We start from the raw sequence: 17,015 nt of genomic DNA, 5'->3' as shown, positions 1-17,015 counted from the left end.
TGTACAAAACACTTTGGAATAAATTTAAAAAAAGAAATGTAAGATTTGTATATTCAAAACTATAAAACTTTGTTCAAAGACTTTTAAAAAGACCTAAATAAATGAAAAGGCATCCTATATTCATGAATTGGGGATTTAATGTTATTAAGATGCTAGCACTCCCCAAATTGACCTAAAGATTAAATTCAATCCCTATCAAAATCCCAGCTGGCTCTTTTGCAGAAATTGATAGCTGATACTAAAATTAATATGGAATTTCAAGGGACTCAAATAACCAAACCAATATGGAAAAAGAACAATGCTGGACAGCGCCACTTCCCAATTGCAAAACTTAGTACTAAACTACAGTAATCAAAACACTGCCACTGGCAAAAAGAGAGACATACAGATCAATGAAATAAAATTTACTGTCTATAAACAAAGTCATGCAATTATGGACAACTGATTTTCAACAAAGTTTCCAAAACAACAGGGAAAGGATAGGCTACTTAACAAATAGAGCTGGGACAACTAGATATTCACATGCAAAAGAAGGAAGTTGGACCCCTATCTCAGCATATACAAAAATTAACTGAAAATAAATTAAAGATCTAAATGTAAGAGATAAAATTATATAACCTTTGGCAGAAAACATAAGAGTAAATCTTCATAACCTTGGATTAGTCATTGCTTCCTTAGATATGGTACTAAAAGCACAAGAATCCAAAGGAAAAAGTAGATAAATTGGATTTCACCAAAATGAAAAACTGTTGTGCTTTAAAAGATACTATTATGAACATGAAAATCCAACCTTTCAAATGGGAGAAAATATTTGCAAATCATGTATCTTGTAAGGGTCTAGTATCCAGACTATATTAAGAACTATTATACCCCAACATCAAAAAGAAAAATCAATTTTAAAAATGGGTAAAGGGCTTGAATAAACAATTCTCCAAAGAAGATATAAAAATGGCCAATAAATATATGAAGAAATGCTCAACATCGCTAATCATTAGGGAAATGCAAATCAAAACTACAATGAGCTACCACTTCACACCCACTAGGATGACTATAGTGGGGGAAAAAAGGACAATACTAATCGTTGGTGAGGATGTGAAGAATTTGGAACCTTCATACATTGCTGAAGGGAATATAAAATGGTGGAACCTCTGTAGAATATAATTCAGTAGTTCCTCAAAAATTAAACATAGTTACCCTATGACCCTACAATACCCATTCCTATTTATATGCCCAAAAGCATTGAAAACATAAGTTCACGTAAAAACTTGGCTATTAATGATCATAACAGCATTATTCATAATAGCCAAAAAGTGGAAACAATCCAATGTCTATCAGTGGATGTACAGATAAACAAAAGTGGTACAGCCATCCAACAGAGTATTATTCAGTCCTAAAAAGGAATGAAGGACTGATATATGTTATAGCGTGGATGATCCTGAGAACATTATGCTAAGTGAAAGAAATCAGTCACAAAAGACCACATAGTGTATGATTCCATTTATATACATTTCATATAAATGGAATGCCTATTGTCCAGAATAGGCAAATCTACAGAGGGAGAAAGTAAATTGTTTGCTAGGGGGTGGGGTTGAGGGAAGAATGAGTGACTGCTAATGGGTGGGTACAAGATTTCTTTTTGGTGTGATGAAAATGTTCCTCCCTCCATTAGGTAGTGGGATAGTTGTACCACTATATAAATATACCACTAAATTATGTACATCAAAAAGGTAAATTTTATGGTATGTTAAACATATCCCAAGAGGTGTATAAAAGTTTTTAATTGCCTCTTATGGCTAGTGGCTACAGTGTTGGACAGCACGGTTAGACTGCTGGATTCTAAGTCATCTGGTTCTAACCCCCCAGCTCCCATGGATTCTGCCTTCAGTGGCCGATTTCTTAAGACATGAATGCTACACTCTATATTCCATGGCCCCCAGCACCAGACACCTTCATGTCTGCCTAGGTTGACACAAGCTGTCCTGAGTTTCTAGCCAGCTGTACTCACTGGTTCAGGAACAAGCTGATGTTTGGGTAACAGCTCTATATTCCTAGGGCTCTCCTCCATAACAGCTAGGAACTGAGAGACTATGGCAGTGGGACACTCTCAAAGGACAGAACAAACCTCCATAGTGATTGTGTCTTGAGTTGGAACTCACCTGAATGCTGAAACTTGACAGTCAGAAAAATAACTCTTGATGCTGCTGTTTCGGAAGAGCTGGTTGAGCTGAAAGACAGGGCAACATTTCCTTGGTCAGCATCCATGGCCCATTGGCATCGGAGAATGCCAATTAATCAAAGAGCACACTTCCCCATCTATTTTTTTGTGTGTGTGTCGGTCCAGTGGTTAAGAATCTGTGCTTCCACTGTAGGGGGCACGGGTTTGATCCCTGGTCGGGGAAGTAAGATCCCGCATGCTGAGTGGTGCGGCCAAAAAAAAAAAAAAAAACACAAAAATGAAAAAGAAAACACTAGTCCAGGTCCTGTTCCAGGGTATGACTTGGGCTAGCAAGTGAACCCCTCTATGGCTGTCTCTTAGTTTGTAAAATGGGAATAAGAACCTGTCTTCATGAATTGTTAAAAAAAAAAGTCACCCTCCAGATAACCAACAAGGATCTACTGTATAGCACAGGGAACTATACTCAATATTTTGTATTAACCTTTAAGGGAAGAGAATCTGAAGAAGGATATATATATATATCTGAATCGCTGTGCTGTACATCCAAAGCTAACATGATATTGTAAATCAACTATACTTCAATTTTTAAAAATGTCCAGCATATATACACTACCAAATGTAAAATAGATAGCTAGTGGGAAGCAGCCGCATAGCACAGGGAGATCAGCTCAATGCTTTGTGTCCACCTAGAGGGGTGGGATAGGGAGGGTAGGAGGGAGACGCAAGAGGGAGGAGATATGGGGATATATGTATAGCTGATTCACTTTGTTATAAAGCAGAAACTAACACACCATTGTAAAGCAATTATACTCCAATAAAGATGTTAAAAAAAAATGTCCAGATTGCCAAACTGAAAAAAAAATAAATGTGCACACCAAAAAAAAAGTCACCCTCTGACTACCCAGTGTCCATAGGTCAGTCTCTACATGGGAACAGAGTGGACAAACAACCCCATTCTCACCGCATCCTCAATATTTCTCTTGTTCCGCTGGTGTTTGGGGGTGCCTGGGGCTATGTCCTGGGAATAGATTAAGTTGGTGACAGTGAAATTCAGCTGGAAGTTCTGGAAGCTGGGACTGATTGTTGGTTGGTCTGTTGGTAGATGAATTGATGGCTCCACTTCTAGAATAAAAAGAAAGTATGAAGTTTTTAACAAAGAAGTCATTACAGCCAGTCTACTTATTCCTGGCAATGTGGACTGAGCTGGGTTTTTAGAAGTGGGCTACACTCAAAAAGAATGAAATAATGCCATTTGCAGCAACATGGATGGACCTAGAGATGATCACACTAAGCAAAGCAAGTCAGAAAGAGAAAGACAAATACCGTATGATATCACTTATATGTGGAATCTAAAATTCGATACAAATCAACATATCTATGAAGCAAAACCAGACTCACAGACATAGAGAACAGATTTGTGGTTGCCAAGGGGGAGGGGGATGTGGGAGGGAGGGAATGGGAGTTTGGGATTAGCAAAGGCAAGCTATTATATATAGGATGGATAAACAAGGTCCTACTGTATAGCACAGGGAACTATATTCAATATCCTGTGACAAACCGTAATGGAAAAGAATATGAAAAAGAATATATATATGTATAACTGAGTCATTTTGCTGTACAAAAGAGGTTAACACACCATTGTAAATCAACTGTACTTCAATAAAATTTTTTTTAAAAAGTGGCCTACAGAGGACCATTCATCTGCCTGTTCACCTTGAATCCACTCATCTGTCTGCCTGTCCAACTCTCCACCAAGCATTATGAGAGTTCACTAGGATGTGGGGAAGAGGAGCTTGGGCTTCTCTGGGGCACAGTTGGCAGGTGCAGGTGCTGACCATCTCAGTGGGCATCTATCACACACCTTTGCTGACCTAGGTTCCTAATGTGTCTTCCTGCCTCTGTTCTTTCTCCCCATCCCCAATCATTGTCCTTTTAACACCGAGAGGATGCGCTTTCTAAAGTAGAATTCTGAGTGTGTCCTGTTCCTCCACAAACCATTCCAGTGCCCAGGAAAGTCCCTGCCCACATCTTCAGCTACAGCTTTCCCATGTCTCATGTCAAGGTGTATGCTTCAGCCACACCAAACTTCTTAAAGCCTCCTCCAATGACATGTTCTTTCTATATTCTCGGTTATAGACACATGTAACACAGCTGCCCATCTCTTTCCCCCAACTAGGTCCTGTTCTCCTTCAGATCTCAGTTTCTTCATCACTTCCTCTAGAAAACTTTCCAAGAGAGAATTGTGTATCCCTTTTGGGGGTTCCCACAGACTTTTGAAATTCCCCTGTTATAGCGGTTATCACAATGTATCATCAGTGCCTATTTGTCTTCATGGCGTATACATTGAATGAATGAATGAATCAACCAATGCATGACTCATAACTGCAGCCTAAGAAGGAAACACAGGATCCTTTACATTCTGGGTTAGAAAAACTGACATGTAAAGTAACCATTTCCTTGGTTGCAATCGCTGCATTTTCTCTTCCTGCATCCTGTTGGATGACACATTGCCATGAATCATCAACATGGGCTTCCAGAAAGCCCCCCTTTTTCCTCTGCAGCCTCTTTCCATTTCACTGCTACCCAGAAGCCTATCCTTCTTCATAAAACCATCTTTTCCAGCCATGAACCTATTCCCCCACCTTATCTCATACCTGTCACATGCACATCTGTCAACTGGTAGGTGGCACCCAGCCAGTAGGATGAGGCATTAAGGGTCTTGTCTAGAAACACTTGCTTCACCACGCTGGAGTCCAGATTGGAGGAGAACAATGCCTTGATGCTGACCGACATGGGATCCAACCTAGGAACAGAGACCATGGGAACTCAGCCAGCACCCAACACCAGCAGTGTCTCCTGAGTTACTGTTTTATAGAGCCAAAGACCTAAGGACAAGCACTGTGGGTGTCTGACTGCCTCTTCCCCCCGGCAAGAGAAGAGACCCTGACCAAAAAGGGAAAGACTTCTAGGGGTTGGGAATAGAAGCAATAACAGTAACAATAATGAATGTCTACTGTGCACCTCTAAGAAGTGAATTCCACATTCCTTCCCCATCACTCTGGTGGAAGCTATTATTATAATTATCCCTATTTTAAAGACAAAGGAACTGAAGTTTGGTAACATTCAAAGTCAGCATCGTGTCCCATGATCCTCTCTCTCTCTAGTATAGATGTCCTAGTTCCTCTACCCATCCCTCAGAGAACTGGGTTCAAACCCAACTTTGACAGCTCTTGGGCTGTTCACTTCTCTGAGCCTCAGTCTTCCCATGTGAACACTGGGGATGAGCATTGCATTCACTTCCTGGGGGATGTTATGAGAATTAAATGAGATGATCTTGCATGAAAGTGCTCAACAGGGAGCCTGGCCACGGTAAATGTTATTATTGGACTTTTATTAGCTGAAAGTTGTATTTCCCAAGAAGGAGGTGGGTGCAAGGGGTTGGTGGCTCCGTGAGGTTAATCCTTTTCCTGCACCCCGAAGACGTACAGAAGGAGATGGTAAGATTAGCTGTCAGGGACATGGGGAAGAGTGGACACCATGTCAATGAACCTTCCAGTTCAAGGGTGTGCCAACAGGGGGTCAGAGCCTCAAGCCGCCAGCTCAGCCAATGCTTCCAATCTCAACTTACATCAAGTTGGTGACCAGGCAGGAGTGGAATATGTCTTGTAGCTGGCTGCCTCTGTACAGTTTTGTGACCTGGAATAAAGGGCAGGGAGAGTGAGTGAGATGGAGGTCGCTTGGGGCTGGAGGGGGCCGCTGGAGCCAGTGGAGGAACAAACATAGGTCTTGAAGGAAGGGAGACCTGAGTTCCAATCCTGGCTCTGCCCTTAACTCACTGTGTGACCTTAGGCACAGTGCTCCCCTTTCTGAGCCTCAGTTTACCCATCTGAGAAGTGGGGAGGCAGCTAGGGTACGACCCCTGGAATCTGAAAGAACCCAGAACATGTGGGTAAAGTGAAGAGTTGAAGCCATCACTTAACAGATGTAAGTCAGACTGAGGAATGAGAGGGGCACCCAGAGCAAGGAGAGATGGGAGAGGGGAGAGAGACCCTACCTTGTCCTGGATGTCCTTCAGCAGGGCAATGTACTCTAAGGACGTGGGGTCTGGGTTGCTGAGGTTCCAGTTGATGATGTGGAAATTTAGCTGGTACTCGCTCTGGATAGATAAACTCTGGGGTGCATAGCCTGGAGCCACCAAGAGGAAGAAAAGACAGATGGAGACTCTCAGCTTTTAGGACAGAGGCATGGTGGCCTGGGGGCCCCTACCTACTGTCATAATCAACCAAAACCAGGTCCACCTGTTGGGGACTATAGGGCTCCCAAATGGAAAGTCACCCCGTAGAGGGGGAAAACTGGAATTTTATAAGGAAACTCCTAAGCTGAGCTTTTCTGCTTGTGCTTATGCAGTTCCCGCTTCCTGGAATGCTTTTCCACCCTTTTCTTTTCCAGGAAAACTCCTATTTCTGCTTCAGGAGCCCATTGAGGTGGAGCTCCATGAGAGCAGGCATTCATCTATCTTGTTCTTGTCATGTCCAGTGCCTAGCACAGTTTCAGGAGGCACTCCTTGACTTGCCCCATCTCTGCACTCCCATGGCACCCTGTTAATAATAGTGTCTCTGCCTTTTTTGTGTCCTTAAGTAATATATATATTTTTTGGCCATGCCATGCCGCATGTGGGATCTTAGTTCCCCAACCGGGGATCGAACCTATGCCCCCTGCAGTGGAAGCGCAGAGTCTTAAACACTGGACCGCCAGGGAAGTCCCCATAATATTAAAAAAAAAAATTTATTTTATTGAAGTATAGTTAATTTACAATGTTGTGTTAATTTCTACTGTATAGCAAAGTGATTCAGTTATACATATATATATATTTTTCATATTCTTTTACATTATGGTTTATCACAGAATATTAAATACAGTTCCCTGTGCTATACAGTAGGACCTTGTTTATCCATTCTATATATGATAGTTTGCATCTGCTAACCCCAAATTCCCAACTCACCCCTCCCCCATGGCAACCATAAGTCTCTTCTCTGTGAGTCTGTTTGTTTCATAGATAGTTTCATTAGTGTTATATTTTAGATTCCACATATAAGTGATATCATATGGTGTTTGTCTTTCTCCTTCTGACTTACTTCACTTGTGTCCCTAAGTAATCTTTTTTTTTTTTTCCTAAGTAATCTTGAGTTCACTTGATTATGACTTTTTCAGAGACAGAACCTGTGTATTCTATCTCCATGGCCAGAACATGGCTTGGGACAGAATGGTCACACATATGAGTCTGTTGAATGAATAAATGTGAACTGCAGTGGATCCCCAGATATTAGGGCTGAGATACTCATCTTTCGTTTGTTCACTCTTTCATTGGGTACTATGATGTGCCGACATACTAAGAACTGAGGATACAGTGCCACATTAAACAAACACTGATTTTATAGAATTGGATAATTAAACAAATAATTGCTGTGAAGTGATAAGTGTTGGTCTGGTGCTCAGCTAGGAACTATGAGACCGTGTTCAGCAGGGTTTCTCATCCTCAGAACTACTGAAATTTCAGGCTGTATAATTCTCGGTGGTGAGGTTCTCCTGTGCACTGGAGGATATTAGCTACATATCTGGCCTTTATCCACTAGATGCCAGTAGCACTCTCCCCCATTATGACAATCAAAAATGTCTCCAGACATTGCTGAGTATCTCCTGGGGTGGGGCAGAATCACCCCCAGGTAAGAACCACTGGCATGGATGAACCTCGCATAGAAGAACCTCTATCCCAAGAGATCCCATGGGTCAGACATTTTGGTATTGAATGAAAATTCATTACATTCATTTGGTCAAAGAATTTTGTGCTGTCTTCCTGAACTGACAGGAGAGGCCCTCCCCATGGAGGTTTGGGGAGGGTGCTCCTCAAATAAAACTTTGACTGACTTGTTCAAGAGGAAATAAAATAGAACAGCGACAAGTAATGATCACTATAGGTCCAAGTTCAGCATGAACACTCACCATTGACGAAGAGGCTGTCCTTGGCCAGGGTGTAGAAGCCCATCTGGGTGGCACCACTGGTCAGCTGGTTCAGCTCCCAATAAAGCTGCTCTGTGTCCAGCCTGTGGCCCGTGGGGTCAGGGTGGTAGGTGCAGACGGCATCCATGCTGGTGGCTGCACCATCCTTCACAGGTCTGGGGAGAGAGAGAGGTGGGGACTCAAGGAGAGGTCTTGAAACCTCTGGGTGTGGGGCCAGAAAGAGGGAGAAGCAAATGGGAGGTCAGTGGGAAGACTGAGAAAGGGGTGGTCACCCAAAGTGGTCCTTCCTGGCAAGTGCTCAGGAAAAGGTCTTACTTGAGGGAGATTGGTCTGCAACCCGAGTAGAAGGGGCCCAGGCTGCTCTTCTGGAACAACGATCCGAGCTGGGGAGGTAGGAGAAGGATGAGGAACAGAAAGGACAGGGATTGGGAGAGGGGCTGGGTGGGAATCATCCCACCAGGGGTTGCTAGGACCAGCATCTCACCAGGCGCTGCAGGACCGTCTCGGTGGAGTTGAACATGGCTGAGCCATTGCTCATGTCTGATGAATATGGAAGGTTGGAGATGGTGAAGTTGAGTGTGAGGGTCTCCAGGTTGTGTCCCATAGCTGCAATAAGGTAGGGGGATAGATGGTTATCACTGAGACCTGACCTGGGACTACATCAGAGTCCTGCATTCATTATAATCTGTTTTCTTCTCTTCCAGTAGCACTACCTCCCACCAATGGTGTCACCCAAGTCAAAACCAGCATATTTGCTCGGCTTCTCTTCTCTCACCTCCAATTAACCACAATTCTACTTGCAGAATGGTTCCTACATACATCCCCTCTCTCCATTCCTGTCCCAGCTTAGGTCTTATCTTCTCTGACCTGGACCAACACCCCAGCAGACTCACTGGATGCCCTGTCTAAAGGATGTTCTCTACACTGAATACTAGAAGAAATTTTCTTAAATAAAAATCTCACTACTGTCACCACTGCTCTAGTATCACCCATGGCTACCTATGGCCTTCAGCACTAAGTTCAACTTTTTAATTAATTAATGTTTTCACCACACGGCATGTGAGATCTTACTTCCCCAGCCAGGGATCTAACCCATGCCCCTTGCAGTGGAAGTGTGGAGTCTTAACCACTGGACCGCCAGGGAAGTCCCTAAGTTCAACTTTTTTCGATCTGGCACTTGAAGTCCTTCTTAATCTGGTTCTTGCCAACCTTTCAGCTTAATTTATCCATCTACTCCAGGTTAAGCTTTAAGCTTCATGCAAACCAAATTCTTCTCAATTTTCCCCGTACACTGTGCTGCTTTTGACCACTGACATTTTGCTCATGGAATCCCATCTGCTAGGAAAACTTTTCATCCCCTATTTGCCTGGATGAGTCCTACTTTTTCTTAAAGACTCAGGTCATGTGAAACTTTCTCCAGAAAGCCTTTCCCTTCCAAATTGTGCTAGGTGCCTCATCCCAAGACCATACCACATTATGTTATAATAGTCTGTTAGTCTCACAAGACTGGGGGCTCCATGAGGGCCAGCATCAGATTGAATTATTGGTATAATATTTGTGATCAGCACGATTGCCCTAAAATCAGAATTGCACCCCCTGGCCTCCCAGCTCGTGTGTTACAGTTGGCCGGTGGATGTGTGGGGCTGGAGAGCTTCTCCTGGGAAGGAAAAGGGGCCCTCAATACCTGTGGTGGATTCTGGTTGCACAGGTGATGATGAAGTAGGCAGGAACGTGGTAGCTGGTTCGGGAGCTATGGAAAGGGCAGTCATTAGGGAGGAACAGATCCCCCCACAGAGTGGGAGAAGCCTCCAGGCTTACCTGGGCTCCAGAAACCCCCAGGCTCACCTGGGCTCTAGAAACCATTCATAGGTTTACCATTAATGAGAGTGAGCGAAGGAGTGATTGTGTGAGTAGAGGGACGAGCAAACCTGTGAATGAAATGAACCCAAGAGAGTGTGAGTGGGTAAACAAGAAAGAGACTGAACAAAGAGGACAGACAGATGGAGGGGCAGAAATACAGGCAGACAGATGGGATACTTAGACGGACAGAGGAAGAATGGACAGAAGGAGGGTCAAAGAGAAGGAAAGAAGAATAAACACAAGGAAGAAAAGTTGAGAGATGAATGGAAGTGCAGAAGGAAAGAAAGACAAACAGGTGAATAGGCAGAAGGATGGTTGGTTGGATGGATGGATGGATAGATGGATGGACAGGAGGGAGGGAAGGAGGGAGGGAGGAAGGAAGAGGTCTGAGAGAAGGGATAACTAGGAGAATGGAAGAATGGATGGGTGAAAAGATAGGTGAAGTGATCATTGGATGAGTGAATAGACAAATGTGGCCAAACCACTGAGTAGCCACCAGAGTTTGCAACTTGACACCAAGGCCCATTCTGCAGCCCCTATTAAAAGGTTTTGTTATCAGGAGGCATGGACTACAAGGTCATTATCTGACCTGAACCCTTATTTCTGTAGCGAACGCTAGTTCAAATTTCTTCCTCCGACCCAGAAGGGTGTGGAAAATTCGGAAAGCCAATACCATGGCTGCAGGTCTAAAAAGAGACAAAGGACTCAGCATCCTTCCTCCCACTGATACCCTGCCCCCACTCAGGAGACCTAGCCTGAGTTTGGGGCAAGCTCCCTTTGTCAGTGAGAAGAAAAGTTTGGCTCAAGACCATTGGAGGCTGAAATGGACAGTGGATGAAAAGATACATACTTGTAAGAGGCTCATCTGGACCATGTTCATTATAACCTGGAAACAAAAAAGTCACACATTAAGGGGAGGCTGAGGAACAAGCCCAGATATCCCTGCCTTTGTCCATGTGGGGCTTCTTTCTGGATGTCATTCCCTCTGTACCAGGTGAGCATCTATGCATCTTCTAGGATCAGACTCAAATGTCGTCTCCACTATAAAGGCTTTCCTGACCTTTGGATTAGAGATGACCCTTCCTTACCCACCTCACCAGCAAGCCCCCAACAAGAGACTCTCATAATATTTATGTTCACACATTTTTGCCCCCAAATATCCATCCACCCTGCCATCTGCCCTTCCAACCTCAGTCCAATCTATCCCTACATCCAGTGAATATTTACAGAAAGCTTACAATGTGTCAGGTTCCATTTACATTTGGGGAATATACTGCTGAATCAAACAGTCTTTGCCCCACTGGAGCTTACATTAGGATAGGTTGTACATGTAGCCTGTCTGTCTCTGGTGTCGGGCACAAGGCCTGGCTTATAGTAGATGCTTGGTAAATGCTGAATGAGTGAACACAATGAAGCATATAAGTTGTGCAGCTTACAAGGGGCTGGGGCGAGTCTTTTTTTTTTTTTTTTTAAATTGTTGAAGCCTCCTTGCTGAGGCCCAGTTTTTGGTTTTTTTTTAAATTTTTTAAATTTATTTATGGCTGTGTTGGGTCTTCGTTTCTGTGCGAGGGCTTTCTCTAGTTGTGGCAAGCGGGGGCCACTCTTCATCGGGGTGCGCGGGTCTCTCACTATCGTGGCCTCTCTTGTTGCGGAGCACAGGCTCCAGACGCGCAGGCTCAGTAATTGTGGCTCATGGGCCCAGTTGCTCCGTGGCATGTGGGATCTTCCCGGACCAGGGCTCGAACCCGTGTCCCCTGCATTGGCAGGCGGATTCTCAACCACTGCGCCACCAGGGAAGCCCTGGGGGGAGTCTTAAACTGGCCCCTGCAGTGGCCAAGGTGAAGGGAAAAAATGTGAACTCAGAAGAACCTCAGGACCTAGATTGGTGAAAAACCTACTGTGGGTGTGGACAGTTCCCTTCCCTTCTCTGTAATTCTGTTTTCCTCTTTGCTAAAATGGGAGTACAGGATGTCTCCTGCCCACCTGATGGGACCAGGATGTCTCCTGCCCGCCTGATGGGGCAACGGTGATAAGAAAGTGTGAGTTGCCAAACTCTATTCCTAGGTTGGGGACAGAGAGGAGGGAAGCTGAGTAATTTCAGTCAACCTCACCACAGCCGTGCGTTGACCCTTAGAGCCCCCGTTAAGGGTCACCCTTCCAAATGCTCTTTCTTCCTGGATTCTAGGCTGATGCCCAGTGTGTCCAAAGCTTGGATCTCCTAGGTGTTCAGAGTGCCTTCCTGGCATCGGGGCCCCAACCAAGAGAGAAACCCATCCTGGTCAAAAGTGAAAAGTGAGGCTGTAGAGCACAAGAAACTCTACTTAATACTCTGTAATGGCCTATATGGGAAAAGAATCTAAAAAAAAAAAAAAAAAAAGAGTGGAAATATGTGTATGTAAAAAAAAAAAAGCAAAATTATTAGTCATTACAGTTGCAGATTTAAATAAAATGATAATGTCTTAAATTATTAAATAGAAGGAAGAAATAAAAGAGGTCAGTGATTTTTAAAAAATTACCCCAAACGGATGTAGAATTTAGAATTAGATGTTATGTCATTTGCGGGTAGTGATGGTTTTTCTTCTTCTTTTCTGGTTTGTGTGTCTTTTGTTTCTTTTTCTTGTCTGTTTGCTGTGGCTGGGACTTCCAATGCTATGTTGGGTATAGGTAGTGAGGGTGGGCATCCTTGTCTTGTTTCTGGTATTGGGGGAAGGGCTTTCAGCTTTTCACTATTGAGTGTGATGTTGCCTGTGGGTTAGTCATAGATGGGCTTGATGTGTTCCCTCTGTACCATCTTTGATGGGGTTTTTTGTTATGAATGGGTGTTGAATTTTATCAGGTGCTTTTTCTGCATCTATTGAGATGATCATGTGATTTTTATCCTTCCTTTGTTGGTGTGTTGTATTACATTGATTGATTTGTAGATGTTGGACTATCCTTGTATTCCTGGAATGGATCCCACTTAAGCATGATGTATTAAAAAAAAAGTGAGGGCTTCCCTGGTGGCACAGTGGTTAAGAATCTGCCTGCCAATGCCCTGGTCTGGGAAGATCCCACATGCCGCGGAGCAACTGGGCCCGTGCACCACAGCTACTGAACCTGCGCTCTGGAGCCCGCGAGCCACAATTACTGAAGCCCGCGTGCCTAGAGCCCGTGTTCCGCAACAGGAGAAGCCACTGCAATGAGAAGCCCGCGCACCACAACGAAGAGTAGCCCCCACTTGCCGCACTAGAGAAAGCCCGTGCGCAGCAACGAAGACCCAATGCAGCCCAAAAAAAAAAAGGGGGCTTCCCTGGTGGCACAGTGGTTGAGAATCTGCCTGCTAATGCAGGGTACGCGGGTTCGAGCCCTGGTCTGGGAAGATCCCACATGTCACAGAGCAACTAGGCCCGTGAGCCACAACTACAGAGCCTGCATGTCTGGAGCCTGTGCTCCGCAACAAGAGAGGCTGCGATAGTGAGAGGCCTGTGCACCGCGATGAAGAGTGGCCCCCGCTTGCCACAACTAGAGAAAGCCCTCGCACAGAAATGAAGACCCAACACAGCCAAAAATAAATAAATAAATAAAAATAGTAAAAAAAAAAAAAAAAAATGCCGAGTTTGAGAAATTGCTGTACACAGATTCACAGTTCTGGTACAAATCTAGCATTACCTTGGGGCTTATTATTTTTTTAATAAATTAATTTTATTTATTTATTTTTGGCTGCGTCGGGTCTTCGTTGCTGTGCACGGGCTTTCTCTAGTTGCAGCGAGCGGGGGCTCCTCTTCGTTGCAGTGTGCGGGCTTCTCATTGCGATGGCTTCTCTCGTTGAGGAGCATGGGCTCTAGGTGCACGGGCTTCAGTAACTGTGGCACGGGGGCTCAGTAGTTGTGGCTGGCGGGCTCTAGAGCGCAGGCTCAGCAGCTGTGGCCCACGGGCTTAGTTGCTCCACGGCACATGGGATCTTCCCGGACCAGAGCTCGAACCCGTGTCACCTGCACTGGCAGGCAGATTCTTAACCCCTGCGCCACCAGGGAAGTCCAAACTCAGCATTTTTGACATTTTTGTCTAGAGAATTCATTTTGGTGAGGAGCTGCCTTGCGCATTGTGAGATGTTTATTAGCACTTCCTGCCTCTACCCACTAAATGTCATTAGCACCCCACCAATCATGACTTGAAAATGTCTCCAGATGTTGCCAAGTATCCCCTGGGGTGCAGAATCTTCCCCAGTTGAGAATTACTGGTATAGAGAGACATGGACTGTAGGAGACCCCGGCCCCACATGGACACTCACCATTGACATAGAGCTTATTACGGTCCAGGGTGTAGGTGCCCAGCTGGGTGACTCCATGAGTCAGCTGACTCAGCTCCTGGTACAACTTTTCTCTGTCCAGCCCGGGATGCATGGGGTCAGGATGGTAGGTGCAGATGGCATCCACTCCAGTTGCTGCCCCATCCTTTTCAGTCCTAGGGTGGCAGGGACAGAGGAATAGGGACATTCAGAGGTGTGGGAGAGTTATATAATTTGTTCATCTTGAGACCAGCTGGGACCATTTACTGCCGTGCTTGCACCTGGACAAATGTCTCCTCAAGCAACAAAATACAAAGAAAGTATAAGGGACTAAAAATAACTGCGTGCATGCACAGTTGGGGCAAATTATGGACAACAAGATACAAAGAGACCAAAATACCCAACTGCCACTTCTGAAGAGCCAGGAGCAAAAGCAGGGGGTTGGGAGCAAAAGCAGGGTACTGCGCATGCCCCCTGCACACACCACCACCAAAGGGGTGGGCAAAACACCTAAGCCACCCCTCCAGCCCCATCCCTGGACACACCCCTCCCCTCACCCCATATAAGCCACCCTCGTGCATCTGCTTATCCAACTCGCCCCCCATCTTGGGGAGTGAGCAAGCAAGGGGACCTATTGCTTGTTCTTGCTACCCCCTGCCACAGCAGGGGCCCCAATAAAGCCTTGCCTGAATTTCTTGTCTGGCCTCTCATCAATTTCTGTTGATTAAGGAGGCGAAGAACCCTTGTCGGTAACAATCTCCCTCCTTTAGACTGATCCCCACCCCCGCCCCACCCCCGCTTTGGTTTATGACATTTCTCTTTACTGGGTCTTGTCTGGTTTCTCAGCCATGGTCTTTTCTGGGTCCTCTTCGTCTAGGTACCTTCCTACTCCATAAAGTGATTGATCTTCACGTCTTCACCCTCAGCCAACTTCTCTTCTTTTTCCCCTCATTCTTCTTGGATTATTCGGTTCATACTCACTTTTTTCAGCTACCAGCTTTATTATCATGAAATCCAGTTTCTCTCTCTCTAGCCAAGACCTCCCTCTTGAGCTCTGTGCCACGTAACCAACAGCCTCAAGGATGTCTTCCAGACCCATTAGATTCCAATGGGAAGATAATTAAGCTTATTATCTTCCCCCCTAAGAATGCAGAACCTGCTCCTTCTCCCACGTTTCTATATCAGTGCCAGAGCCAGAGATGTAGGAGGCTTTCTGGACATTCCCCATCCTTTGTCCCCCCCCCATCCAAGCAATATCAGGTCCAGTCTGACATATCACTGGTCTCCCCACCTGCTGTTCCCTCATCACAGCAAATTTTTCCACCCCCATACCTACCAGTGTTCTACTTAAAATAAACTACACCATTTCAGACTCTGCTTACGATGGTTGCATGGTTTCCTACAGCTTTGAGTAAGTATAACTAATATTTATGGAACACCTACTAGTTGATAATATTTATGGAACACCTACTGGGTGATCTATTTTTACATTTGCTATCTCTTTTTATCTTTTCAGCAACTCTATGAGCTAGATGCTGATATGATTCCCACTTTATAATTGAGAAAACAAAGTCATGCAGATATTAAAGAACTTCCCAAGCATCACACAGCTAGTGACAGAAACAGGGTGTGATGTCATGTATTTGGACACTGAGACCATTAATGCTTGACCTTGGGAATTCCCTGGTGGTCCAGTGGTTAGGACGCCGCACTTCCACTGTAGGGGGCACAGGTTCAACCCCTGGTCGGGGAACTAAGATCTCACAAATCCTGCAAGCTGCGCTTTTGCTGTGCAAAATACTGTGAAAATTCCTTAGTATGACCTTTGGCCCCAGCTCCAATCTGAACTTTTGATGATATTTACTAGTCCAAACTCATCCCACAATTCATCCACCATTCATGCAACTACACTTAATTTATCTATCCACTCAGCAACCTCTTTCCCTAGCTCTTTCTTTTCCCCTTCCTTCCTTCCCTTCTTCCTTCCTCTCTCTCTCTTCTTCCCTCCCTCCCCGCTTCCCTTCCTCCCTTCTTCCCTCCTCCCTCATTCATTCAGTTTGCCTCACACTCTACTCTCACAGACCTTTTCTCATGTACCATGATTTCTCACATCTATCCCATTACTTAAGGTATGCCAGCCCTTGAAATATCCATGCCAATGTTTCTTCTGGCAAATGCACACTCGACTGTCAACACTTGGCTCAGGCATCACCTTCTCCAGCCAGCCTCCACTCAGCCCCCTAGATGGAGCTAAGAGTCTATTCTCTGGGCTCCTATGGCCACTGTGAAGTGCTTTATCATTGTATTAACCACATTCATATTATAGTTTTAAGTCCATATGGCTGTTGTCCTCTCTACACTGGGGGCACCTTGAGGGAAGGGCCCATGACTGATTCTCTCAGTGCCCTTAGCACCTGTCACAGGGCGTGTCCTGAGGTACCTCACTTCATGTTTGTTTAATGAGTCAGTGTTGCCCTTTCTGACTGCTGAGTGTGAATGCTCCATGCATCTGCTTATCCAAATAATTTAAGACCTTTGACAGCCACCTCTTTCAGGAAGCCCTCTCTGATACACTCAGCCAGGGTGTATGTCTTCTCTGCTGAATTCCTGGAAGGCCCCAGTCATTTATGATTCTCACCTTGTAGTTGTCACGTTCAGGTCTTCGCCTCCAGGTGAGCTTGCCTGTGACAGTGC

At 44.9% G+C, this 17,015-nt stretch overlaps 1 protein-coding gene across 1 annotated transcript in view; it reads right to left on the bottom strand.

Moving 5' to 3' along the window:
* MUC16 (mucin 16, cell surface associated) overlaps positions 1-17,015 on the bottom strand; it is a 70,885-nt gene that overhangs the window by 5,901 nt on the left and 47,969 nt on the right. Inside the window, exons 10-20 of the mRNA XM_057540456.1 lie at positions 14,325-14,497; positions 10,905-10,940; positions 9,879-9,944; positions 8,679-8,800; positions 8,510-8,577; positions 8,177-8,349; positions 6,231-6,361; positions 5,805-5,872; positions 4,831-4,979; positions 3,138-3,298; positions 2,157-2,224 (exon numbers count right to left, since the gene is read on the bottom strand). Coding sequence (XP_057396439.1) covers positions 2,157-2,224; positions 3,138-3,298; positions 4,831-4,979; positions 5,805-5,872; positions 6,231-6,361; positions 8,177-8,349; positions 8,510-8,577; positions 8,679-8,800; positions 9,879-9,944; positions 10,905-10,940; positions 14,325-14,497 — 1,215 coding nt within the window. The remainder of the gene's footprint in view (positions 1-2,156; positions 2,225-3,137; positions 3,299-4,830; positions 4,980-5,804; positions 5,873-6,230; positions 6,362-8,176; positions 8,350-8,509; positions 8,578-8,678; positions 8,801-9,878; positions 9,945-10,904; positions 10,941-14,324; positions 14,498-17,015) is intronic.

Source organism: Balaenoptera acutorostrata, chromosome 2, assembly GCF_949987535.1.
Source record: "Balaenoptera acutorostrata chromosome 2, mBalAcu1.1, whole genome shotgun sequence".
NCBI lineage: Eukaryota > Metazoa > Chordata > Mammalia > Artiodactyla > Balaenopteridae > Balaenoptera > Balaenoptera acutorostrata.
The sequence above is the reverse complement of the archived record's forward strand: the minus strand, read 5'-3'. Positions and strand labels throughout refer to the sequence as shown.